The following is a 27,398-nucleotide window of genomic DNA, read 5'->3' as shown; positions in this document are numbered from 1 at the left end:
CATTGAGTTAGTGATTTCGTTCTTATTTTGTCTTCATTGCATTGTTTTATTGCACAGTATGTATATGTTATCTGTGTTCTCTGTGGTGGAGCTGTTATTCTCATTGTACGTGCATAATGACAATAAAGACTTCCTATTCTATTCTTTAAAAAAAAAAAAAAAACTTACGACACATCAATCACCCTCCAGTTTTCAGGAGACACTTCAGGGGGGTTGCATCTAGTTGGAAACATGAAATATAATGTGAAAGGGCAACTGGAAACATAAGAAAATACATGCAATTTGAAATAGCAAAACTGACAATGAGTATTAGAAAGACTGTGCTAGAAGTTTACTCAATCGGCCTGTCATTTGCGGGAAAAGGTTACCCTTCATCATTGGCATCTTCTCCCACATAGTCATTACTGAAGCCAAGGATAGATGTTAGAGCAGAGAGGAGTAAAATATCGATGTCATCATCTAACTCTATCTCCTCATGGTAGTTCTTCACTGGGTAGACACAGCTCATGGGAACACCCAACTTGTTAGAGCACTCCTGCATCTGAACTCACACACACACACGCACATGCACACGCACACACAAACACAAACATGCACACACACACATACACACACACAAGCCCATACTATAATTAAACGTCCTGATTGTTGATACCAACAACATTATCACTTTTAGACATGACTATTTTCTCTTTTTTAAGTAGTTTTTGGGGGGCTTAGACATAACTATTTTCGACTGTTGTTTGTGTTTGTGACCCTCAAAGAATGTCCCCCAAACAACCTCACCTATATACTTTCTCTCAACACACATACACACGCACACATGCACACGCACCTTTTCTTTGATCTTCTTGCTCCTGTAGATCATCTTCCTGTCCTTTTTGACTTCAGTACAGGCCTGATCAACCATCGTCATGACAACAACTTGAGGGATTTCTGGAAAAAAGTGTGCTTCAATTAGCATTCCGTAACCAAGGTTATCCTGCGCAGTCTGCCAGAGAGTTGGGGACCAGACCGATAGCTTAATGCTACTGATACTGTATGAGAATTCGGGAGGGAGGTTTACCAACATTCTACCACCAAACTCTGCTAGTTGCCATCCGTTACGCTCACCCCCTAAACCTCACTCCCATTTGGGTAGGGTGACCAGATTTTTGTAGTCTAAAACCGGGACACTTCATGCGTGACTGAAAGACAATATTTAGCGGGCGGGTCTGGGGGTCCTCCCCCAGGATTTTTTTAAAATTTTTTAGATGCAATTTCCTGCATTCTAAGCAATTTTAGAGGTCGGAATGACAAATTGCAACTGACTCCTTCAGACTTTCTATACAAGCGCTGGCTGCCATTAACTGTGGCAGGTAAACATGTAATCTCAGGTCATTTTTTCCATATATTTACCCTGATAAACATGGCGCAATGTAGTGGGTGGCCAAAACCGGGACATATTTGTGTCCCGAGAGAGTTTGCTCGGGACATGGGACACACAACTCCAAACCGGGACTGTCCCGGTCAAACCGGGACGTCTGTTCGCCTTACATTTGGGTCATAGCAACAGTGTAACCGAGGTCATCCTGCGCAGTCTGCCACTTGGGACTCGAACCCGTCTCCTACCAGTCAACGCTTCAGTTTGGCATGCGAGGCACAGAACGATGTCACTGAGCTCCAGCGTACAGTAGCTCAGCACTACTAATACTGTATAAGGCTTCAGGAGGGAGGTTTACATTGAACTACATCTGATACAATTGTAACATTTCAGTAACATTTATCTAGACGGAAAGCCATCTCTCTCTGGCTGACACGTTTTTGCAGCTCTCCTTCGTCTCTGTAATGCTGTTCAAGTACAGATACACTTTAAATGATGTATTTGAAAAGTTCTGCAAATTATCTGTTGCAGTCTGGAGATAATAATGTTGATAATTGTAGGCTACTGTATTGTTGCTGGTGTCGTCTGAAATGTCCCGAGACACTAAGCCCTGCCCCAGGACACTAGAACACTGTGGGGACAATTACTATCCTAGGACAGCTAGTGGCCAATGCTATTTAAGGCTAATACCAACTAATGATAGTCTTTAGGTAATGTTAGCCAAAGCTATAGTTAATGCTTGTTAATGCTAATTTATCAAATATTAATGCTAAGTAAAGGTTAATGTGAATGCTTCATCAATGCAAGCTAATGATAATCATTAGGTAATGATAATATTCATGCTAATTAATGGTAAGCTAATTCTAAGTAAGGCTACACTAATGTTTGTGTGTTAAATAGCAGTAGCATTACCTGGGTATTAGCTAATGTTAGCATGACATAAGCTGAGCATTAACATTAACCCTAGCTAACTCTTTCTGAACCCACATTTGTTCAACTAAGTAAGGTTTTTTTTTTTAACAAAAGCATTGACCATGTCTAGAATGTTCTCATACCGTATTGGCCCAAATATAAGACAGGGTTTTTGGTTGAAAAATAGTGCTTTAAAATGGGGGGTCGTCTTATTTTCGCGGACTAACGCCAAAATGTGTTTCCTAAACCTGAATGATTCGGCTATCATCCTCCAACAATGCCACAACCCTCAATAATGGAGAGGTCAAGATATTGTTTTGTCCACATCGAATTTGTAGATTCTATCCATGTTCCATCATGAACATTGCACTTCAATCAGCTGTCAATGGGAGGAAAAAAAGTAAATCACGAGTCGTTGCTCTGCTTTTATTTGCGATTGGTTTTGACAGTCTCTCATCAGGAAAGCCTTGGTTGTTTGGTCACCTGACAGCACCTGTTGAAACTAAAGTGAGGGGAATGAACGGCAATTAGATGAACCACCTGTAAGTTTTGGATGCTGTCGTCAACCATTCATTGCGTTTACATGAGACACTTTAAGGATAGTTCCGGCGTAAAATGAAAGTTTCACCATCGATTTCCCATGCCATATAATGTATCTAATGATGAGCCATTCCGGGCAATGCCGCGCCGTTATGGAGTTAGCTTATTTTAAGCTTTTTGGCGAAAAACGCAGCCAATGCATCACGGCGGGGCCAATTTGTAAATATTATTTTCTGATGTTTCCCCGCTATAAACAACCTCAAAAACGCTACACACTTCATCACAAAGGTCTCGTCAATCAAACCGAGGCACAGAGAAGATCATCAGACCACACAGTCTTTCACTGGCCAGTGTTTTCAGAGGTGTCTCACTGCAACTCTCTAGTGTGACCCGGATGCAGGCTACTCAATCAGGTGGCTAGGTAGGCTAAACATGGTCCGCGTTTCTTACACCGGCTGCGGCCGTAAAATGAAAAGATGGAACCCCGACTGTTTTCACCGACTGCCACTGTCTAAACCAGCCATATCACCGGAATGGCTAATAGCATCAGAAGTGGACGAAACTGACATAAAAACCCGGAGGGATCGCGACTACCGTGTGTGCAGGCAGCAGATTTGAAGAGTTGTATGGAGAGTACAGGTAGGCAGACGACTCTTACAAAGTAATTGCAACACGGTATAATATAACATGGATTCAACTTTGTAATAACACACCACTGGTGGTGTACTTACATCTGTAAGAGCACTTCTAGTACGACTTCCTCCAGCCCTCCTCCGTTGCGTAATGCTCCACCATCTGACCCCGCGCGCCCTCGTCAATTAGAGTCTACTTCACTGAAACTACTCTAGCATGCTTGACATCAACCACCTCGAATGCCTCAGGTCGCACAATTTCACAATTTCACTTGCCATCCCGCGCTAGTTTGTTTTGACAGTTTATTTATCTCCTGTAGTGGGCTACATTTACTGCACCTGTATGCCTTCCCAAAACAGAGTGCTTGCTGGCAAAGACGCGCGGTGTTGCAACCAGTTTCACAGATTCACAGACAGTCAAGATTCATGAGCCAGACACATTTACACATGTTTCTCTCTCTTCAAACATACCTCCATAGCCATGCGCCTTTTTGACACAGCATTCCTCTTTAGACGGTTTCGTTTAGGTGTTTCCATCTCCCTTACTCTTCTTGTAGTCATCATCCTCGAAATGCTCCCTCCACACACGGTAGTCGCGATCCCTCAGGGTTTTTATGTCAGTTTCGTCCACTTCTAATGCTATTAATCCCGTAATATGGCTGGTTTAGACAGTGGCAGTCGGTGAAAACGGTCGGGGTTCCAGCTTTTCATTTTACGGCCGCAGCCGGTGTAAGAACCGCGGACCATGTTTAGCCTACCTAGCCACCTGATTGAGTAGCCTGCATCCGGGTCACACTAGAGAGTTGCAGTGAGACACCTCTGAAAACACTGGCCAGTGAAAGACTGTGTGGTCCGATGATCTTCTCTGTGCCTCGGTTTGATTGACGAGACCTTTGTGATGAAGTGTGAAGCGTTTTTGAGGTTGTGTATAGCGGGGAAACACCAGAAAATAATATTTACAAATTGGCCCTGCCGTGATGAATTGGCTGCGTTTTTCGCCAAAAAGTTTAAAATAAGCTAACTCCATAATGGCGCGGCATTGCCCGGAATGGCTCATCATTAGATACATTATGTGGCATGGGAAATCGATGGTGAAACTTTCATTTTACGCCGGAACTATCCTTTAAGTCCGATGTAACTCACTTTAAATCTGATTAAAACTTAAGTCTGCTCTAAAAATATCATGTAAACACTTACGTAACAGGATTTAAGTTTATTCTGATGTAAACTGAAGTCCCATTGAAGTTGGTGGTTTATTCCTCTTTCAAATCCGATTAAACATGTTCCTCTGTCATGTAACCTTTTATTCAGAAGTTGGTGGTTTATTCCTCTTTTAAATCCGATTAAACAAGTTCCTCTGTCATGTAACCTTTTATTCAGAATTACAATAAATCCAGTCGTTCCACGCATGCTCGTTGGCCACACGATGGCGCCAAGAGCCCGTGCTCTTTGCTAGTGAGAAAAAAATGGCGGCACTTCCTGTTGATTTTCACATGAGAGTTTTCCTTAATTTAAAGTCCCTAAGAGACTATAAATGTTGTGGCTTCCATATATTGATGTAAAAGTGCCCCACGAAGTAATGAAGCACAACAAAGTTACTCCACATCACCCTTTGACCACTCGTTTTTCTTGTAGGTGGGTAAGCTAACTATAGGGTGACCAGCTGTCCGGACTTCGGCCGGACAACCCCGCCCCTTAACTTTCTAACCTAGCGTCCTCGCGCGCACCCATTGCTTCGACTTGCCGAATCCCCGCCTCCGTGGAGAAAACAGTGAAGTTGGCAATCTAAACTGTAGGCAGAAATCAGGGAACAGCGCTGCCATCTTACCTCAGACTAACTCAGCTGCAAACAACAGTTTTACTTGTGAAACAATATTTTTTGGGGGAAGGATTTTCGCATTTCATTACCTCACTCCGATAAAGGAGTCATCAGTAGGCCTACCTTAATATTGTATCAGAGATGGCTGGTTACGATAGACAAATCCTTCCGTTGTTGTCTGTGTAGGCTATTTCATATTTTTTTAAAAGGTATTTTGGGTAGTCATGCATTCGTAGGCCTAATAGCCAACAATTAATTTACTTTACTCAAAGTTTGTCAGAAGTCTGTTTATCAGCGGTGTTTTAAGGGAGGCAAACCGCTTCTGTCAACCTTTTTTTTTTCATGCAGACGCTGGATAACCAACAACACGAGCTCAAAATACAGACAGCGCCCGTGCAGAAAGACTTTCTTTGCCCTGTTTGTAAAGTTGTGAGAACCCTCGTATCGTTGTAAAGGCATTTAGCGGACAAACTTAGTTGCACTATGCGTTGCCACCAGTGCAGGAATAAATAGGAAATAGGGTTATATCTGGAGTAACATGGCGGCCGCAGATATCGGAAACGCAACCAACTGTCTAGTACTCGGTCTAGTTTGCGCCAATGACGTTGCCCCGCATCGCATCTCGAGGCCATAAGCGAGAGGAAAGACAAAGAGAGGGACACACGGACGTCGTGAACAGGTCGTAAAAACGGCCCGATGGCCACCCTAGCTAACTAGCATTTTGAAAGAACCAGACAATAGGGGATGTCCCTATAGCTTTCAGTCCGACTGAAGGCATTCATTTTTCGGGCAGAAGGTTAGCAGAAGGTTAGCACCTGTCCTGGTAGTCATAAAGGTTTAGTGGCCACGCCCCCACGCCTTATTTGGCTCGCTCAGCACGTGCATCCTCTCTCCAATCGAAATGATTTCTGCTTCTCAGACGTTTAATCAGATTTAAGTGAAAGTGCCATGTATACACATCGCAAAATAACTCCGATCTATTTAAATCCGATCTATTAAATCTGATTCAAAAACATAATGAAAACGTAGCCAATGATCATCTGTGTGCACAAGAGAGCGGTGCCTGCCTGGCAGCCTGACCTCGAGAGGCGGAGCATCTCTGTGCTCTGTTATGAAGAGTGTTCATGGTTTAATCTCCACTCCCGTATACTTGATTTAAGTTCCTTGTCCTTAAGCAAAGAAGGGTTAACTCTCCATCTCATGATTTTTTTTCCTTCTAAATCCCATTGAACTTTTAGGTGGATTCTAGAATGATCTGAGAGAATGATTGGGTGTATAATGCACTTAGATATCCTGTACATGTATTTTGTAGGAACAAAGAAATAATCTAACCGAGAGTAGGAGTTATGCACATGAGAATAAAATGTTTAGTCCCCGCCAGACGTCAATTAAATCACAGTCAGCGGCCAGTCCACGAAGAGCCTTGGCAGATTTGGGATTGGAGGCCTTAGCTTGGTTTGATTTGTCTTTCAAACCCAACGTAACATTCAGGTCACCTCCCATGATGCCAAACCCTTGACTTTTTTCATTAAACAGAAGAACCATTTCAGAAATGAAGGATGGTTCGTCTGAGTTAGGAGCATAAATATTCAGAAATGTCATTAAAGTACCATTAATAGTACCAGAGATTAAAACAAACCTACCATTCGGATTGGTTACTAATTTCTCCAAAATGAAGTGGACATTTCTATGTACTAAAATACAAGTGCCTCTACTATGTGATTTATATGAGGAGAAGTAAACTTGGTTGACCCAGTCTGTTTTAAGTCTACAATGTTCAATATCCGGTTTCGGTGTAGAAATACTATATCTGCTTTATCAGTCTTTAACACAGATAATATTTTCCTCCTCTTTGAGAGGTTGCCTAAACCTTTAACATTCCACGAGATAATATTCAAGTCATTCATGTAGGGTCAACATTCAACATCATCCTTAATATATGCACATGAGAAAACTGTCTGTGTACTTATTAGCAACTGCCCCAAAGAAGTAAGCAAAAAAAGTCATACTGAAAAAATAAACAAAAAACATCAAGCCCTTAAAGTAAGCAAAAAAGAATCTATAATACATGAAAACATTTATTGGGAAATCCAAATGGCCAAAGAAAGTCAAGATACCATAGCAACAAAATTGTCCCATGTAAACAAAAAAGTTAACAAAAATGGAAAAACACAATAATGTTTTCCTAAATATCAGGCAGCTTGGAGCACCTTACCACAGTGCTAATTACTAAACAAATAAAGACCTTTAAAATAAATATATAATATTACATAATCACGAGGCATGTAGGTTATATCAAGAGATATATAATAGGTTAACTTAGTAATTAAATTAGGCCTACCCCTTTACTTCAATTTCCTTATTCTGTAACCTACTCTGCCTAGAAAGGTCCATTCATATTGTCCTTCACCCCGGAAAACACATATTGAGAGCTAGGCAAAAAATGAAAACAGCACACTATGTCCAATGAAGTCAATTCCCCCCCCCCCCCCCCCCCCCCCCCCCCCCCAAAAAAAAAGGATTTCAATCTGTATCGACCAGTGAGAAGGGAGAAAAATAACACAAAAATGCCCCAAGAAAATAAAGGGAGAATCAAATTCTCCCACTTTCAAAACTTTCTGTGAAGTAGGCCCATCAGCCTCCTCCTGTAAAGGGTTAATCACCCCGTAACGCTGTGACGTAGGTGACGTAGTGCTGTGTTTACGGAAGGAAGCCGGCACACGCCTAGGAGAGTAACTTTAGCATTCCAACTAATGAAAGTCTTTAGAGCACGTAAAACAATTTGCTGTTTAGCCGTATCAGCAGCTGACCCACGCAATGGATGCGTTCAAACTCCAAAGTTTGGCGATTCTGGATGCTCAGCCACTCCGGTAACTTTCGTTGAATGAAATCGAAGATGTTTCCACCCTCAGTCTTTTCCGGTAGACCCAGCAAGACCAAATTCTTTCTCCTGCCCCTGTTTTCCAGGTCGTCTGTCTTCGCTTCGAGAGTTTCAATCAACTTTTGGGCCCGGTGTAACTCTCGGTCGGTTGTTTGCAACTTATCCTCAAGGTCTGAGATTCTTTGTTCAGCTGCGCTCAAACGCTGATCTTGTTTGTCGAGTGCTTCGTTAACCTGCTGCGATATTTCCTCTTTCATTACTGCACTTTCAGCGATAACATCATCCAAACGGCTATCAATGCTTTCAAGCCGGCTTATGATGTCCCGACGCTGGGTTTTTAATTCAGCCATTATATCGGCCAGGTCGAATTCTTCTTCGGTGTCTTGGTCTTCACTTGGTTTGATTTTGTCCTTTTTTACGTCCATTTTCTTTCCGTTTCCCATCATTTGGCATGGTCATTGAAGTTTAGAGAATTAGAACCAGATAGGCCTAAATCTTCCCTGAAACAATTGGGTGAAGCTTGTAAAACTTTAAATAAAGCACTGCAGAAATGTGGAGCTCTGAGCTCAAGCGGCCATCTTAGTTCCTCGACCTGGAGGGGATATTAAACTATATTAAAGAAAACGACAATCCCTCTTTAGAACCTAATATCATCTGGGAAGCAGCAAAAGCTACGCTTAGAGGACTACTTATCTCATACATCTCATTTAAAAATCGGGACAAAATAAGGAAAAGAAAAGTTATAGAGGAAGAAGTACGTTTAAAAGAAAGCCAACATAAACTCACACCCACAGAGGATAACTGGATTCAACTAACTACAGTCAAAGCAAAATTAAACACTTTAATATCTGAAGAAATTCTTCATAAAATTAACTCGACCAAACAAAAAGATAATGAATTTGGTAACAAACCAGAGAAACTACTAGCATATCAAATAAAGAAGGAGCAAGCAGAAAAGACCATGAATGCTATATACCAGTCGGAAAACAAAATGACATACCATCCTCAGGAGATTAATCACACCTTTTTCAACTTCTATAACAATCTTTATAAATCACAACAGGTCCTTTCTGAAGAAAGCTTGGAAGAGTACTTAAGTTTAATTAAATTACCAGAAATGTCTTCTTTGATAAGCAAATGTTAAACTCTCCATTTACAGAAGAAGAAGTACTGGCTACGATTAATACAATGTCCGTAAACAAAAGTCCAGGACTTTTGGCTTCTCTGTAGATTTCTACAAGGAGTTCTGGCCTGAGATTCGCCCAATCTTCATGGCAATGGTAAGTAATTTCTGCGAGGAAAAGACACTTCCTCAGACAATGAACCTTGCGCATATTAACCCTCTGGGCGCCAGAGGTTTTTGCCCAAAACTGATGATTTTGACATGTTATATTCAAAAGGCTGTGGCTTGACATAGGTAATAGATAGAGCCTGACAATTAATGAGACAAATATTGAGGATGACCCAAAGTTTATTTTAGGAGTAAATTATCCCATCTAATTTGCATATTATGACGTCATATGGTGTCGGCCATTTTGAATTTATAATGAGTTTTTACATATGTTTTTCATATTTTTTAATAATTTATTTAATTTAATTCATAAAACTTCCCCAGACACCTTCACTATTATGTTCTGTGCATACATTTTGGTCTAGAAAGCAATAAATTGTACACTAAAAGTGTCATTTCTAACTAATATATGGGCAATCATGGGTGAGCGGTTAGGGCATCAGACTTGCATCCCAGAGGTTGCCGGTTCAACTCCCGACCCGCCAGGTTGGTGGGGGGAGTACTCAACCAGTGCTCTCCCCCTTCCTCCTCCATGACTGAGGTACCCTGAGCATGGTACCGTCCCACCGCACTGCTCCCCATGGGGCGCCACTGAGGGCTGCCCCCTTGCACGGGTGAGGCATAAAATGCAGTTTCGTTGTGTGCAGTGTGCAGTGTTCACTTGTGTGCTGTGGAGTGCTGTGTCACAATGACAATGGGAGTTGGAGTTTCCCAATGGGCTTTCACGCTTTCACTTTCACTAATATAGTGCAACAATGTAGCACAGTGACAAACACAAGTGAATGGAAGGTTGCCGTTTTGCCTGTAGGGGCTGGTCTATGAAGGTGACAAGTTATTTTTTAGTGCATGGAAACCCTTCACAGCAATGCCCAATATACAGATTCAATCCACACTAGGGGTATTATGTGCATTTTGTCCATCTGTGGGTCTTTGAACCAAGTACAGCAGGCCTACAGTAGCCTACAGTAGGTCTGTCAGCGTACACCCTGAAGGACTCCTGGTATGGGCTACATTTCTAAAACCTTTTGCAAATATCTATTCAAACCAAGTTTTACATTTACTGATATACAAATAAGTGATGTAAGGAAAATGTGTGCGTGTGTGTGTATGTATGTGTGGGGGGGTTGTAGGCTACCATAGGTTAGGCTATCGCCCATGTCATTTCTGATAAACCAAACCCCAGCTGGTATCACACTTTTCTGTAGCTAATAGACTCAGTCAGGTCGCAATTGTAATAATATTATATTATTAGAATAGCATTTCTATTTATTTAGACCTGCAGTCGGCACAGACAGTGTCGAGTAGCGTGAACTGCGCTTCTGATTTGCACAGAGTAGAATGGACACGGGACTGTCTCAGGTGCATAGCCTAGCCTACTCCTCTCATTCCACATCCCCCGCTGTTGGCAGGAATATGCACACTTCTTTTGTCTTCATTTACTTTTCTACTTAGTATACAAGCTCTTCTACAAACATCCCAACCACTGTCACCCTCCAGGTGTTGAATATTGAGTCTGTAACAGACAAGTTACGACGCGTTGCTTTATCCCCCTGCCGTTGCAATGAACGTCGCCAGCATAGCGACATACAAAGCAGCACGAAATATTTACCTGGCGTATCGATCGGAAAAACCTTCCCTTCCTCAATATATAAGTCTCCTGCAGAAACAAACACTTCTATTGTGTACTTACAAGTGAATGAATGAAGGGTTTTCTTGTTACAGTCCCCATGATCGACGAATAGGCTATCGATAGTCTCCCTCAGGCACCAGTAACATGGGAAGCATACCGCGCCAGAAAATACACTCCTGTTTGCATAATTACCTCATTTAGGGGCGAAATATATGATGAATACATATGTACAATCATGACAAGTTACCATTTGAATGCATTTGGTCGTTTATTCAGTAGAATTATCCACGTAATGTCACTACAAGGCTGCTTCCGTCTTTCGCGTTGTTTCACAGGGGAGGAGTTACTTCCGCAATGTCCGCGGTTTGTAGTTTTGTAGTTTTCTTAAACAAAATACCATATAAGGCGCCCCAATGTGTTTAGAACTGAAGTATAACATGTCTGCCACCTAATGGGGTGGAAGTTGAACTACATTTGTTACCCTATTTGAAAAAAAACGGCCGTTGTATTCAATACGGCATCTCGTCGACGAAAGTCGCCTGTGGCGCCCAGAGGGTTAGTGTCCTACTTAAAGGTGGTAAAGACCCCTTACAATGCTCTTCTTATCGACCTATAAGTCTTTTGGATCATGACTACAAAATTATCACTAAATTCTTAGCTAGAAGGCTGGAATCTATCCTTCCCACACACTGACCAGTCAGGCTTCATAAAAGGAAGATATGCAGCTGACAATTTCAGACAAACACTAAATATAATAAACTGCTTTAATAATTAGCAAAAACCCTCTCTGCTTCTATCTTTAGATGCAGAGAAAGCATTTGATAGGGTGGAGCTTATTTTCCTTTTCTCTGTCCTTGATAAATTTAATTTTGGTGATAATTTTATAAATTGGATTAAAAGTAGGGGTGGACATAGATTATTTTTAAAATCTAGATTAATCTCACTGTAATTATGAAATTAATCTAGATTAATCTATATCAAAATGGCTCATTCAGAATAGGCACGCTAGCGAAATAATGCCGAAAAAAACCTTGGGGTTTCTTAAGACAGATGGCGCATTAGACCAGAGCTCGTCTTTTTTTTCCAAAATGCATCTCATCTTCGAAAAATGGTCATGTTGATACTTGGTGATGAAAAAAAATCACTGCAATATGTGTAAAGTGTGTCCAATATGCTAGGAAGCATTTAGAGTTAATAAGATACTGAAATTTCAAAATGAACAGCACTATAAGTTGTAAAGAGGCAAATACAGATAAATCTATCAAACATTTAGGCTATTTAAACAAAATGACCTCAACAATTCAGCATTTCTAATGGAGAGAGAGAGAGAGAGAGAGAGAGAGAGAATCTGCCACTGACTGGTAAAAAGAGCAGCGGCTCCTTTAAGAGAGGGAGGAGCTCTGCGCGCAGTAGGCACAGCAGCCCTCAGCAGAGCCAGACTACTGGCTATCTAGAACCTACAGCACTGGCACACGGCGATTTGGCCTAAACCTGACAGTTGTTGTCAGAGTTACAACACCAGAGGAGTTACAACTTGACATGAATTCCGTTTGCAAAAATAAAAAATCAAGCGCGACAACCGCGAGGATTATTACCGTTTGACATGAGAATATCTCACTGAGTCGCAAATGTGCGCGATTGCAACACAAACATTCAGTGAGAGTAGATATTGACAGTTTGTTTTGCAATTATGGCACAGGCAAGATTTCTGGAAGTTGTTTAGGCTATGTGTTCCATGCAATGCGTGAGGAAATGTAGGCTATGTCGGGCTGGTAGCCTACTCACACACAATAATGTCTCTCTATGCTTCACCTCAAACAATAACGTCTCTTTAGTCTACCACTTATGAAAAAGCACTCAAACAACACCTACCACGGCAGAGGGATTAATGTTTTCAGCATGCAAACACTTCATATTTAGTAGGTCTGCTGAAGCAACAGGTGGAGAGGAGAAACGACTGGAGCGCAGTCTGAAAGCGTCTGTCAATTAAACGCTATGGTGACGTGCATACCCAAACTCACATTATCGCAGCACGTTAACGCCGATAACGGCCCACCACTAATTAAAAGTATTTATGAGAGCCCCAAAGCGGCAGTTATCACAAACGGACACTGTTCAAACTTGTTCTCCCTAACTAGGGTAACCAGGCAGGGAGGCCCATTGTCACCCTTACTCTTTGCTATAATGATTGAGCCGCTCGCCATACTTATTAGAAGTAATAGTAACATCCGAGGCTATAAGTTGAATACTACTGAACACAAATTGTCACTATTTGCCGATTACATTCTCTTATATATTTTAGATCCGGAGCACTCCGTTCCTCATTTGCTATACAATTAATGAATTTGGTAGATATTCAGGATATAAGATTAGTCTTAATAAGTCCAATGCGATTTTTCTACACATGACACCAACTGAAAAAATGCTTGCCTCGAGTGGATCCAACCCCACTCCAAAAGGTTTTAAGTACCTAGGCATTTTTATTACCCCAGAATTGGATAATTTATTTCAAGAAAACTACACTCTCCTTTCTTCGAAGGTCAGATCAGAATTATCAAGGTGGACTTCACTACCATTATCACCCTTGGGAAGAATAAACTTAATTAAAATGACTGTTCTCCCAAGATTTCTTTTTCAGATGCTTCCTTGTTCGCTCCCAGATGATTTTTTCAAGTTGATCAATAACACTTTTTTCGAGATTTATTTGGAGTAATGAAAAATCTCATGTGAGTCTCTCTACTCTTATGAAGCCAGAAGCCTTAGGAGGCTTGGGATTACCGAACCTTCAATACTACTTTTGGGCTGCTCAAACGAGGAACCTAGTCACATGGATAACAATGAGACAAGAATCGTTGTGAGTGAATATTGAGTCAAAAATAGTCGAACCACTGACTCTTAGCTCCCTCATATTCATAAATCATTTTGAAAGAAATAAGAACAGGCGAGTGTTTTACTGTCGTTAACACTTTACAAACTTGGAAAAAGTGTAGAAAGAAAATGGAAATATCCTTTGGTACCTCCGCTCATTCACCTATATTTCTAAAGCCAGACTTTAGATCCCAAGCTACCTTATCTAATACAAATCAATGGACTAATCTTGGTATAGTACAATTTAAACATGTGTTAAATATGGATCTCAAGATTCAATCATTCATGGATTTTAAGTTACAGTTTAAGCTCCCAGATAAGCTATTCTTTAAGTACTTACAACTAAGAAGCCTTATTACAACATTTATTAAAGAAAGACAATTAAGGTTTGACTTATTGGAAAAAGAGGAGTTGTTATTTTCTTCAGAAAAAGGGAAAAGAAGTCTATTTTACAACCTTATGACAAAAGAAGACCCATCATCATTTGTGGGGTTGTGATAGATATTGGAGAATGATATAGGCAAAAGTTGATGATAATGCATGGTTAAATATTTGTAATAACATTCATTTCCCCATTCACTAGCAATGATATCAAAGAAGCAAATTTCAAATGTATCTACAAAACCTATTTAGCCCCTTCAAAAATGCACAAAATATCAAAAGACATCACCGCTGTGTGTCAAAGATGTAATAAGGCCGAAGGGACGTTCATGCATATGTTTTGGGATTGTAGCCTGTTAAAAAACTTTTGGGGCTCAATACATTCATTTATTGAAGTAGTCTTGGGTAGACAGTTCGAACCTACCAGGAGTCTATATCTACTTAATGATACAAAGGCCTTAGTCCTAGATCAGTCAAAAAGAAGAATATTCATTTTGATTACTTATTTTGCAAATATATGTAGACTTTTATTTTGGAAGAATGCATTACCCCCATCTTTTAAGACTTTTGTGGATCAAATATCTTCTTTTTTGCCAAAAAAGGGAGTCCAAGGCACTCTTCTTGTGTAAAAATATTAAAAAGCCTTACATGGCTATTAAGTAGGGCTGTCATTTTAACGCGTTAATTCGATTAATTAATTACAAGGCGCATTAACGCGTTGTAAAAATTAATGGCATTAATTATTTATGGGTAGACATACGTTCTAAGCGCATGGCGTGGCAACTGAATTCACTCACTCACGCCGTGATAAATACAAGCCGTCCGTCAACTTCTAAAGCTAAAATACAATAAATACAACAAATACAGACACTTTTCTGTCTTTTTTCATGAACAAAAGCATATGTTTGTATTTAATTATTTTCAGATATTTTTGAATTATTACGAGATGTGCCAGTTGACGCTGCATTGCTGCGAACAGCTGTTCAGTTAAAAAATAGCTGTGGACCAACGACGTTTTCCTTCAATTAACACAAGCAATCAGACAATCTCTACAGCTTAAATACAACTAATAACATGTCAGACCCAATGTGGTGTTTTTCCCATTATCGATTTGTCTATATTTGATAACTTTTAGAAAGCATTTTATCACGAGATGTAAGCTACCAGTCTGCGCTCGGCAGCTGGTTCATCTGATATGAATACAGGCGCATTTCAAGACAGTTTATCATTTGATTTGGCCATGGCAGTTGTATAATAGTTGGACTTGTGGTAGGCCTACTTAAATCTTTCATACAACTATAGCCCAGCATACGAATGAATTGACTGTTCAGGCTTTGAAACACACGACGCAAATATTTGTGTTCATGATGTGTGACCGCGGTAGCCAAGCTACTACATAGAGCCTACCGCAATTTCAGCAGAGGTTTCTGCTCATCTGCAGAACAACACTTGTCTATTCACTACAACATCAAACCACTTGATAGATAATTGCTACCTTTTCCACGCTGCACATAAGAATCAAAATATTACAGGCTCCGAAATTACCCCATGACACAAGCTACAGTGCAAGTGTCAACAGCGCAGAGTAGCCTAGGGATTTCAATTTGACAGCACAAAGTCATCGCAAGTGCTGGAAGATGATCTTCTCAAGTTGGGTTGTGATTACAGCGATTTGAGTGATACATGCCACGTTCAGAATAAAATAATACCACTGTGAATCTTTGCCACAGATGTCAAGTTGACAACTTTGATCGCTAACTTCCACTGACACCTCAGACACTGACGTTTTCTAGCTTCAACCAATCGCTATCCCACAGAGATAGGATGTCTTACCTTTCGTGCAGATAGTTTGGAGAAGTTTACATCAGTCAGTCTTTCTTGTCCTGTCTTATATCCATAGAATATTTTGGTGTAGAATCAATGTTTAGTCCAAGCAAGGGTTATTGGCTAGCTCAGTGCAGTTATCATTCCTGGCTAATCCAGCTCCCCAAAATGTAAACAAAACGTGAATGAATGCACGTCATCTGTTTCATCAGGGGGTGTTCCCATTTCCTTGAACTCTGACCTTTTCTGATAGATAGATAGATAGATAGATAGATAGATAGATAGATAGATAGATAGATAGATAGATAGATAGATAGATACTGTAGACTCATTTTTTGTGTTGGCTAATGTAGCCTATTTATTCACTAACTCTGTTTACCAGGCCTATTTTAACATATTAGTACATCATAGGGCTTATAGGCCTATTGTAATTATTATTATTATTATTATTATTATTATTATTATTATTATTATTATTATTATTGTTTCGCGTCATGAAAAGAACATACGAGTAAGTGCGATTAATTAGATTAATTAATTACAAATTCTGTCATTAATTAGATTAATTTTTTTAATCTACTGACAGCCCTAATAATAAGTTTAAAAACATGGGACCAGAGACCCACAGGTTTCGGCGCAAGCCTGAAGCGCGAGTGTGTGTGTGTGTGTGTGTGTGTGTGTGTGTGTGTGTGTGCGTGTGTGTGTGTGTGTGTGTGTGTGTGTGTGTGTAGACATATGAATGTATTTCCTGTTCTACGTAATCTCTTTTTTTTCATTATTGGTAGTAGTATTTCTAATTTGTATTGGACTATCCCTGTGTGTGTGTGTGTGTGTGTGTGTGTGTGTGTGTGGGGGGGGTGGGATAGTCAAAAAGGACTTGTAAAGTATAAAAAAGACAAAGAAAATGTATTTGCATTGAATGTCCTTTGTGTTTAGCCGGATCACACCGCACTCTCGATTAAAAGGTGCCAAACATAAACAAAAACTGTGTAAAATTGAAAGAAAAATGTCTGCACACTTAAATCCCCTTTGTGTTCTTTTTAATAGGCCAAGCTTTCGGTCTACTGACCTTCCTCAGGGCTCAGTTGAATGTCATTGAATGTCCTTTGAAATAAAAAGATTTAAAAAAAGAGTGTTCATGGAAATTATGCTGTTAAATGTGTTCTATTGAAATTTGAAACAATTTATTCTTTATATTATATTATATTATATTATATTATATTATATTATATTATATTATATTATATTCATTTTATAATATTATTTTGACGTAGTAGTTAATACACGGCGCTGTTCCGTGTGGTGCGTCTCCAGTTGAATAATCTTAGAAAGTGCCTGTTGTCTGTTTTCTGCTGCTATGTATAGAATAAAAAAAGAAGAACCTGAGTGTGATTCGCCTCTTCATTTTCTTATATTATTTTGACACAATAATTTTTTCTATATGAAAATAAATGTAGCCGCCGCTGGTGAATTGTTTGATTGGGGGTAAAATTTGCACTGCCATACTCAGAGAATGGCAAAACGTACAGGAGAAACGGAAAACTCTATAATTTAACTTAAAGGAACAGACCACCCTTTTTTGAATTTCACATATTTGCTGTATTTCGAAGCATTATTCATGAATGTGCATAGGGGGCTCACTCACTCAGTGCAGCAGCTTCCTTCCTCATTTTATGCATTTTGCTGATGACACTGTCACTGTCATTATCCATCATGGCGATTTTGTCGGCAGGGAGGACAGCCACCAAGCAGTGTATCTTGTCATTCAGAGTAGGCCGGTGACGATAGTGTTGGTTATCTTCTTTCAGGGAGGCTGATGGATTAAACTGAACAGGAGAAATAGCTGAGTCAAGGTTTCAAGGTTAAATCATTACATTACATTACATTAGACGTAGCTGATGCTTTTTATCCAAAACGACCTACATATTAAAGGGTAATGGTTACAGTCCCTGGAGCAATGAGGAGATAGGTGCTTTACTTAAGGGCACTCCAGTCATGGAGGGAGGATGGGATTGGCAAGGGAAGCAATTGAACCTGCAACTACAGTCCAACTCCCTAACTATAATCTACGGCTTCCCCCATCATGTTCAAATACCCACATCAGGGATTAAAGTTTGTGTGTGTGTACTGTAATTGTCAATGTACACAGTTCTTACCTGGTATCCGTCTTTGACATGCCCCTTCAGAACCATGGTGATGTCATCCACGCAAACCCCTGCAACAGATGCACTTCCCTCCAGTCCCATGATGTCACAGATGACAAATGGCAGGAATTTTCCACTGTCACCATCTCTGATTTTCTGAATTTGGAACTATAAACACAAGAGTAATGCTTCTGCATTACAATTTGCTGTGATAAGGTTGAGTTATATCACAAATAGACTGGGACACTGATGTTCTGGGGCCTTATTTATAATACTTTGCGCAAAACTCTCCTTAAACAATGAGTGCGGACAAATATTGCTTATGCAAAATAATTTTCCAACACAAAAATATTCAGTTTCATTAAGGTTGTAGTCGTATATGCATGAGTGCCGTGATTCTCCCAAGTTTGTCCCACAGTAGTCCTTACAAGGTTAATGTTAATCAGTCAATGATTATTGTAAGTCTATATGTACCTTTGTCGACCAATCATTGCACAAATTAATAGATGAGCCTTCCAAAAAAGAAGTCACGTTTTTCAGATTCAGAGACGGTGTGCCACCTGAAAGTAGCATGTTCTTTTACTCTCATGGATTCATTACTGCCAATGACTCCCTGATTTCTTCCAAGCCCTGAATCTGAATTGCTTCATTCATGAAATGTATTTTATAGTACTGCTGCAATCACTTAAACTCATATTCTTTGAAAGATTCTGTTGATTTTAATTAAAGGGGTGGTTCGCTATTTTAGACATTAAGCCCTGTTTGTGTGACTTCTGGGGTGAATTAGATATGTACTCATCACAATTTTGACATTTGGCGCTGAACGGAGTATTTTGGTATTCAATACTGCAGCCCCTCCACCTGTACATCGACTCCGATGGTGCACTCAAGCAATCGATCACAAAATAGCATTAAACTTTCGTTTGAAAAGACATGGAACTCACTTTGTGCTCAGTGGTTAACAGCGATAAATTGAGCCAAAAATCGCCACGAAATATGCCTCCAAACCATTGTTTGGCATTTGATGGAACTACTTTTTCCCAGACGTTGAATAATAGCAGCTAGACATCCAGCAAGTAGATGGCGATAATGCGGGGTTTTTGAACCTGAACGTAATTCTGTTGATGCCTGCCTGTGTGACTGGTCGGGATGTAAGCAAAGAACGTGGATCTATAGGCCCAATTCGAAACGGGAGGTAGTGAATCGATGACTCTCCTCCTACATAAACATGTCACTGATCAGATAGGTCAAGTTAGCTGATGAGGCAGCCGTTACGAACGGCACTAACGAGTGCGCCGCCTTGCGCATTTGATGTTACGGCGATTCTATGGCGGGAGTTACGTTCATCACGTTAGCGCTTAGCTTACGCATGCTATTTGAACGGTGAATGATCGTCAGACGGCGGAATCGTAAAATAGGCTATAAATAGATCTAGCGACCGCATATTTAGATACTACAATGTTGATTTATGCATTCGATTTGCAATATCTACATACATAAGTGTCAGAATAAAGAGTATGATAAGGTAGTAGCTTGGGTAGTAGCCATGTTTGTTTTTCAGGTTTCCGGTTGAGAGGGAGGTGGCGCACAGCATGTTGGGTACCAAGGCAGCGAAGTCAGCATCTGATGTATCCTCGAAATATCCCCGTTGCGCCCACAAATGCAGTCAACTGCCGAGAGAGGAAATAAAGCAATTTTTCGTTTCGATCCACACTTCATGACTCGATGTCCAGTTAGCTCACTGGAAGGACAGCTGCCTTCCCTGTTTCGAATTGGGCCTATGTAAGGAGGGCTTTGATCAAGAGACCTTGTACCAAAAATCAACTGGAAAAGACGTCCGAGACCGGAGTTGAGGAATTGGATGGTCAGAAATCAGGTCAGTAACTACAAGCCCAAGGGTCATTCCACGCCAAATCAACAAGAGCCCGCGCACTTAGGTCTCAAAAAAATCTGAAAATATTACCAAGTGTACCCATGGTACTTAAGAGAAACACTGTAAATTAATTTGAATGTAAGATGTATACTCTCCGTGTTACAGCCAATTTTACTGGAGGAGGGGGGTGCCCATTTTGTTCACACTCTTTTTCTTGTCAAAGTTCACAAGCCCGTAGCTCAATAACTAAACCATGTAGGAAGCTCATATTTGGCATGCTGGTCCATAGATAGGAATAGTTTGTTGCTAAACTGTCACTTTTGGTCTGTATGATCCTGTATCGTCATATCATTCCCTCAAAGATGTTTTTGGCTGTGCTCTGTTTAGGCCTTCAGAAGACATATTTGTGCCCAACATAGCCTCTTGATTTTTTTCCCTTGTAGAGACAAGTAGGAACACTCTCATAAAAAGCTATAAATAGAAAGGAAACCCCATCAGTGTTTCACCAGAAGACCTCACAAGTCTGACAAATTATTTTGGGTGTCATTTTCAGAGCTCCAGGACCCCTTGTGGGATTGTCCACAGATTTTGATTTAATTTTTTTCTTCATTCTCCATGAATTCTTTTTAAAAATGCCAATGAGACTTGTCTTATGTGATGTTTTCGTTTTTAATTTCCACCCTGAACATTTTGATGAAACATTTAACTTTGTATTCTTTGTAGACCCATGTTTATGTCCCTCTCTGAATTTAAAGGTGCACTGTGTAAGATGGCGGTCAGAGTAGGTATTGCAACTATGCTGCACATTGAAACTGTGCTGTCTATTGCCAAATTTGATATTTTCATGAATATTTACTAAATAATAAACCAATATTTACAAGTATGAGCAATGTACAGTACGTTTTTGCAGCTGAAACTGCCCATTTCTGGACATTCAAAATGGCAGACCATGGAGATGATCCCCCTTTACATGTCCATAGAAAGTTTAATGCTATTTTGTGATCGATTGCTTGAGTGCACCATTGCACAAAGCAGTTTTTTAATGCATGGAAATTGTTTAAAAATCTTGACTTTTGCTAGGAATGTTCGACCGCAAAGTTCACCCTGTTTCCTACAACGTTTTCTTGTGTAAAGACAGTTATAAATGAGGCCCCATGTTTTCTATAGCTTTTATGGAGGAAAAGGTTTAAGTCATCAGTACACTATAGGAATCGGAAGGTTCCTCAAAGAACCTTCAGTTGAATTGTGGAAGAACATTAAAGTTCTCTACGGAGCCCCAGAAGGTCTGGGAAAAACCCCAAACACCAACCACAAAATTCGACAGTTCTAAATATTTACACGCTATTGAGAAGAATTTATGTTCAAAATATTACACTGGTGAAACACATATTATCTGAAAAAGTTAACAATTTAAGAGTTATATTAACACCACTGGTACATTGTGAATCTTACATTACGGTAGGCATACATTACACACATTCCTAATCCAAAGTAACTTTTAATTATTAGATACAAATTATTACAGGCCCTGAGCACTGTCGGGTTAGATGTCTTGCTAAAATAGGATAAATTTGGGGAGACCGTCAGAGATGGTTTCTAAGAAATATAGCAACAATCTCTGAGACCGTTTATAAGGAGTTTCTTCCGGAATCAATATGACATAAGCCTTAACCCTATCGCGCCGGACGCATCATATTTGATGCATCAAATTCAAAGCCCTCTCCACGCTGACACAAAAAAAAATACATCTCAAAAACATCCTGCGTGTCATTTCCAAACGTCCTGCAGTACACGGAGACCGCCACAAGAGAGCAGCCGTCAACAACAAGTTGATCACAGCTCGGCGAAAAATGCAAAAATGGAGTAGAAGCGGTTTCCCTGACCGACGCTGAGATATCGTCAAATTGCAAAAGGTTTGTGTACAAATTTCCGAAATATAACTCTACATCCTTTAATTTGAACACTTATATTTTTACACCGTGTTGCAGAGAGATCGTGCTAAAACTGATGAAACATATAAGCACCATCCGGCGGTGGCAGGAAGTCAGCCATCAATGCATTTGCTCCATAGGGAAACTTACAAAGCATACCACGACGATCGTTTAACAAAACACACAAGTTGTTTTACTTCAAGACAAAGATATTGCCTTAAGAAACAGGTTTTACTTGCAATTTTGAAAATGTAATGCAAAATGTTGAAATTATGATCTCGTAAAAAATGCATTGAAGTGAATGGAGAAATGGTCCAATTGTAGTAATGGACCCATATATTCAAATTACACATCAAAAATGAATAATGATCTATATTACACTCATGAATAGGTTGTTAAGCATTCGATCAGCTATGTTTTTACATAGATTTTAAAAAATTACCCAACCAGGCTGTGGGAAATGTAAAATATGGTCCTGCTAAAACAAGGATAGGCTTAAAAAAATGGCAGGATCTCACTGAATATTTAAAGATAATATTCAAATTAAACTGTCTGACAACTTTTTTAATTTAAAAAAGTTGTAAATGCATTAAAAGTCATTTTTCAATGGTCATGAAATTGGAATTTTCATTCATTTAAAGCCTGATGCATCATATATGATGCATTAAATATCTCAGTGACCTTAACAAAATTTTTTTATTTTTTTTTTACATTTCTTATAAGGGACCAATATTGAAGCAAATTCCAAAAAAATTGAATTTTCTCTCATTGCTTTCATGGTTCAGGTTTCACAGGGTTAACCCATGCCTGATGACTCATATATGTTGTTTGACCTTTGGTGCCTGGAGATACATATTCAGGCTCTTGAGATTTTTGCTTTTTTTTAAATAAAAATGTGGGTATGTTACTGCTGAATGAACACATTCTAATGCAAGATGAGGGTCTTAGCCTCCGATGCACATAAAAACATGAAATAAGTTGCATTTAAACCCTAAGATATTTAGGTTTTTATAGGCTGAGGGCAACTTTCCCAACAAGGTCTTAGGCATTCAGCAGGCATTTTTTGCAGATACTTTAGGCATCAATGGGTTAAAGGTGGCATGATATATCAGCCATGGCCATTTAGGATACTCTGAGAATTCATGGAGTTGTATGGGAAAGTCACACCTTTTTGGGAGACCTGAGTTGATCCCACTCCGTTGCAATGGTGATGATGCATGCTATGCTTTATCTTTCAACCAACTGCCTAACCATTATGCTATTGTTGCCCCCTTGAGCAGAGGCTGTGGTGAGTCAAAACCTCACCTTCTGGGTGAAGCTTGTGTTAGTGACGGTGTCCGCCAGTGCCCCTTGACACATGCGACCTTGGAAGATGCTCACAATGGAGTTGATGAGGGTGGACTTGCCTGCCCCAACTGGTCCAACCACCAGAAGACGCAGTTGCTCAACCTTCGGGTGGCGGATCCTCAGATTCCTCACTTCTTCAAAGAGCTGTGCCTTTTTTCTGTAGATACAGTATACTGTATATGGAAATAATCTCACAGGCCAGACTTGTGGTGACAGATAACCCAGAATAGAATAGAATAGGATAGAATAGCACTAGACTGCATTCTCACAAAAAATGCTAGAAGTGGTCTTGCCTTTTAGGACAGAGGTTAGAAATTTTGGGAAAAATAGCATTTAGCAATAGCGTTTTAAAATTATGGAAGATAAGCAAGCAAGTAAACAAGTAAGCAAGCAATAAACAAGCCCACTTAATAAAATACCCTTTGTTGCTACTACACTGCAGTAAAAAAAGTACATAATGAGATTGATTATGGATTAGGATTGTGGCTGTATGTGATTAACTGTGTGCCACTATAGTGTACAACAAATTACACTGATATAGAGACTAGTCCTCGTGATGTACTTCTTACTGTAAATGTGATTTTATACTATGACGTGAAAGGTGACTTACGACACATCAAAGATTAATGTCCTCCAGTCATCAGGAAACACTAACACAACACATAAAGAGATAAGGTGAGGGGGTTAGAATGGATGAGTAAAATCTGAATATGCCTTCAAATAGTGTTATAGGTGTGTGTGTGTGTGTGTGTGTGTGTGTGTGTGTGTGTGTGTGTGTGTGTGTGTGTGTGTGTGTGTGTGTGTGTGTGTGTGCGTGCGCACACGTACATACATAGCTTATGTCTGCATTTGCAGAAATGTAAACAGTAAACGTGAGTAATAAAAAGAAACACAGTTTCCCTTCAACACAGATAACTGAGTAACTTGTAGAGCAGTGTACCTATCTATCATTCAGCTCACAGTGGATCAGGGGTCTGTATCTCAAAAGCGTCTTTGCTAATGACGGTAGCAACGTCCTTCGTAAGAGCGACTCAACTCTCTCGACAGCGACGCTCTCCACTAAATCCAAGGGAATGGTGTTACATTTTGAGACGATCTTAAGACGGTTAGCAACGACAAGAATCGAGAAACGGCCCCCGATTTAAAGTGGGTTCTTTGTAGTGTTTTTAGGTGGGTTTATTCTACCTAACCTACTGTGGTAATGGTATAACTAGTGTAACAGCTAATACCATGCAGTAATATCATGTGCACTGGCGTTGTATTCACACCATGAATTTACTTTCACTTTTACTTTTGACTCCTGTGTGCATTAAATGTGTGCCCCAAACTCACAATGTTCAGAAACAGGTTCAGGATGTGGTTGAGGGGTTGACTGTGAGTTTCCCATATCTGCAGAAGAAAACAATGACAATGTGAAGATTTTGTCTGGGCATAAACAAAGACACATGTAAAACCAAACATTTTGAGATATATATATATATATATATATATATATATATATATATATCTCAAACATATATATATATATAGTAGGGCTGTCCACGACCAAGGATTTTGTTGGTCGACCAAAGGTCGTCATTTACTCAGACTAATCGATTAGTTTTTTTTTTTTTTTTTTTTATTTTACATCCCATTTTGACCCAGATAGCCCTACTAGGTATAATATAATGATTATTCAAAGTTCGAATTCACATAGTTTCGGCCTATGAAACGCAAATAAAAAATGAATTAAAATGAATATTCGGTGATGGAAACAAACTGCGCATGGTAGAGATGCCACTCGCTGCCTGAAAGCAGAAGTGTAGCCCAACTGGAGGGCAGAATCAATATCCCTCCGTTGTCTGTCATACCTTTAATCAATTTGGACATTTTGTTGCAGTGTTACTGTAAAGTTCTTCACTGGAATGTCCATCAAGCACTTAGTGTCTGTTTATGGCGTCTCCCCTTTTAAATGACCCACGCTGGTTTTGTTTATCGCTGGACTGGAGTATTGACGAGTTGCCGTTCAGGGTAGCAAACAGAATCCTGATAATCTGTCTGTAAATGGGTTACAACGTACACACACACCAAAATATGTTCATATCTGGTGGTGGTTCTTTGGATGTTGGCCAGCGAGGAGTAAAATTGTACAGCCAAGTGATAAAACAAAGTGGTATGGAAGCTAATGAAGTGCGAGTTAGCACCATGACATTGCAACATAGCATTTTGGAGCTTCAGATTATGCAACGACGCGTCTTCACTCTTCACACTTTCTACACCGTCTGCAATAAACGGATAATTATGCGAGACGAGACCGATGCAGGCGGCTCCCTGGAGTTTTGTCAACCAATGGAATGAACGAGTCGATCGAGGTATTGTAGCAAATGGTGCCGGTAGAACTAGACCTGTGTATGGGTGTGTGTGTGTATGAGAGAGGGAGGGAGAAGAGACTAGCATCTGCCATGGTGGTGAACGATAGATAGACAGATAGATAGATAGATAGATAGATAGATAGATAGATAGATAGATAGATAGATAGATAGATAGATGGACTTTATTGATTCCAAGGAGAAATTCCTTCTCACCACAAGGGTGCCGTCGCAGCAGAGCATGCACCTAGAACACCTGTCTATCCACCCGTACATTACATATATGCACAATATAGTAAGACAAGGGAAGGTTGGGACAGGTAGACATGGACCAGGCAGGTAGACAGTCGGCGTTAAGGAGGAGAGGTAACATGAGGACATGGCCTGGGCCACTGTAGGCGGGCCGTGGAAGGAGATAAGATTTGGTTGTTGGGCTGAGCACTGCATTCCAAGTTTCCATGGCAACTCAAGCTTAACATGGTTGATGGAGTCCATTTGAAGAGCTCTTTTCCAAAATGAGATATATCAATTTTTTAGAATGTTGGGAAATTGACATTTTTGGATTGGGCATTCCATTGAAATGCATTGCAAAATGCATTTTTATAGAGGTTATAAAGTATGTTCTCAAAATATTTGAATGGCAAGAATTCACACATAACAGTCAATTCCAATAATAAAATGCAAAAAGTCCAAAATGGTGGATATAGCGTTTTGGAAAAGAGCTCTTCATTTGGAAAAACAAGACAGAGCAAGTCTCTGCCGAGAAAGCAGACAAGACAAGACTGGCATAGCAGATGATAAAGATAGGGGAGGAAGAGAAAAATCAGACAGGGGGTCCGCCTCCACCGAGAGCCAGAGAAGAGAGATGAAAACTGAATATTGAAGTGAACAATAATATGAGTTACAGTAAGAGCTATAATAGTGTAGTGAATTGGAGTAGTAGGGCTCACTATTAATCGAAATGAATGGAAAATCGTGATTATAGAAAATTATGATTTAATCATGATTGCACAGGGAGCAACATATAAGATGCCAGTGACCTGCCTTTGGTCATCTGTGAGGCCAGAACGTGTTGATAGGCTGGTGTTTCTGGCCAAATATCTGAAGGCCTCCCTAAGCATCATGCAACTGCCTTTTACATAATTATCACAATTCAATTTTATTTTTGTTCCTCGCTTGTATAATACATCTAGGCTATATTTTATTTTGTGATATTAAATAACATGCTCTACAAAATTCAGTTGTTGAGTAATCATGATTAATAATTGTGATTTAATTTTTGATCCAAATAATCATGATAATCATTTTTCCAACAGTCGTGCAGGATATATACCACTCCTTAGGGCTGCACGATTGTGGGAAAATGATCATCATGATTATATTGATCAAAATTGAAATCACCATTATATTTTAACATTAAATGTCTACTACTTCTCAGCCCCCTTTTGTCTGTTTTTCACCACAGAAACTACATAAATTATACAAAACACAATACACTCTAAAATGTATAATTATATAGTTGACTTGACCACATAGCCTACACTCTGGAGGGAGATCAGGTCAAGGTCAGGCGACTTCTTCCATGTGAAACATTTTGTTTTTGTATCAACATTT

At 39.8% G+C, this 27,398-nt stretch overlaps 1 protein-coding gene across 1 annotated transcript; it reads right to left on the bottom strand.

Annotated features, from left to right (window-relative positions):
• Positions 1-164: 164 nt before the first annotated feature.
• On the bottom strand, positions 165-24,823 carry LOC134465074 (interferon-induced protein 44-like). The gene is made up of 8 exons (XM_063218506.1): positions 24,769-24,823; positions 24,047-24,086; positions 23,395-23,593; positions 18,298-18,453; positions 17,787-17,967; positions 836-936; positions 369-541; positions 165-219 (listed from the first exon to the last, which is right to left on the bottom strand). Exons 1-8 carry the CDS (start codon positions 24,821-24,823, stop codon positions 165-167), a joined length of 960 nt encoding a protein of 319 aa, XP_063074576.1.
• Between the last annotated feature and the right edge of the window lie 2,575 nt (positions 24,824-27,398).

Source organism: Engraulis encrasicolus, chromosome 2 (assembly GCF_034702125.1).
Source record: "Engraulis encrasicolus isolate BLACKSEA-1 chromosome 2, IST_EnEncr_1.0, whole genome shotgun sequence".
NCBI classification, from domain to species: Eukaryota; Metazoa; Chordata; class Actinopteri; order Clupeiformes; family Engraulidae; genus Engraulis; species Engraulis encrasicolus.
The sequence above is the reverse complement of the archived record's forward strand: the minus strand, read 5'-3'. Positions and strand labels throughout refer to the sequence as shown.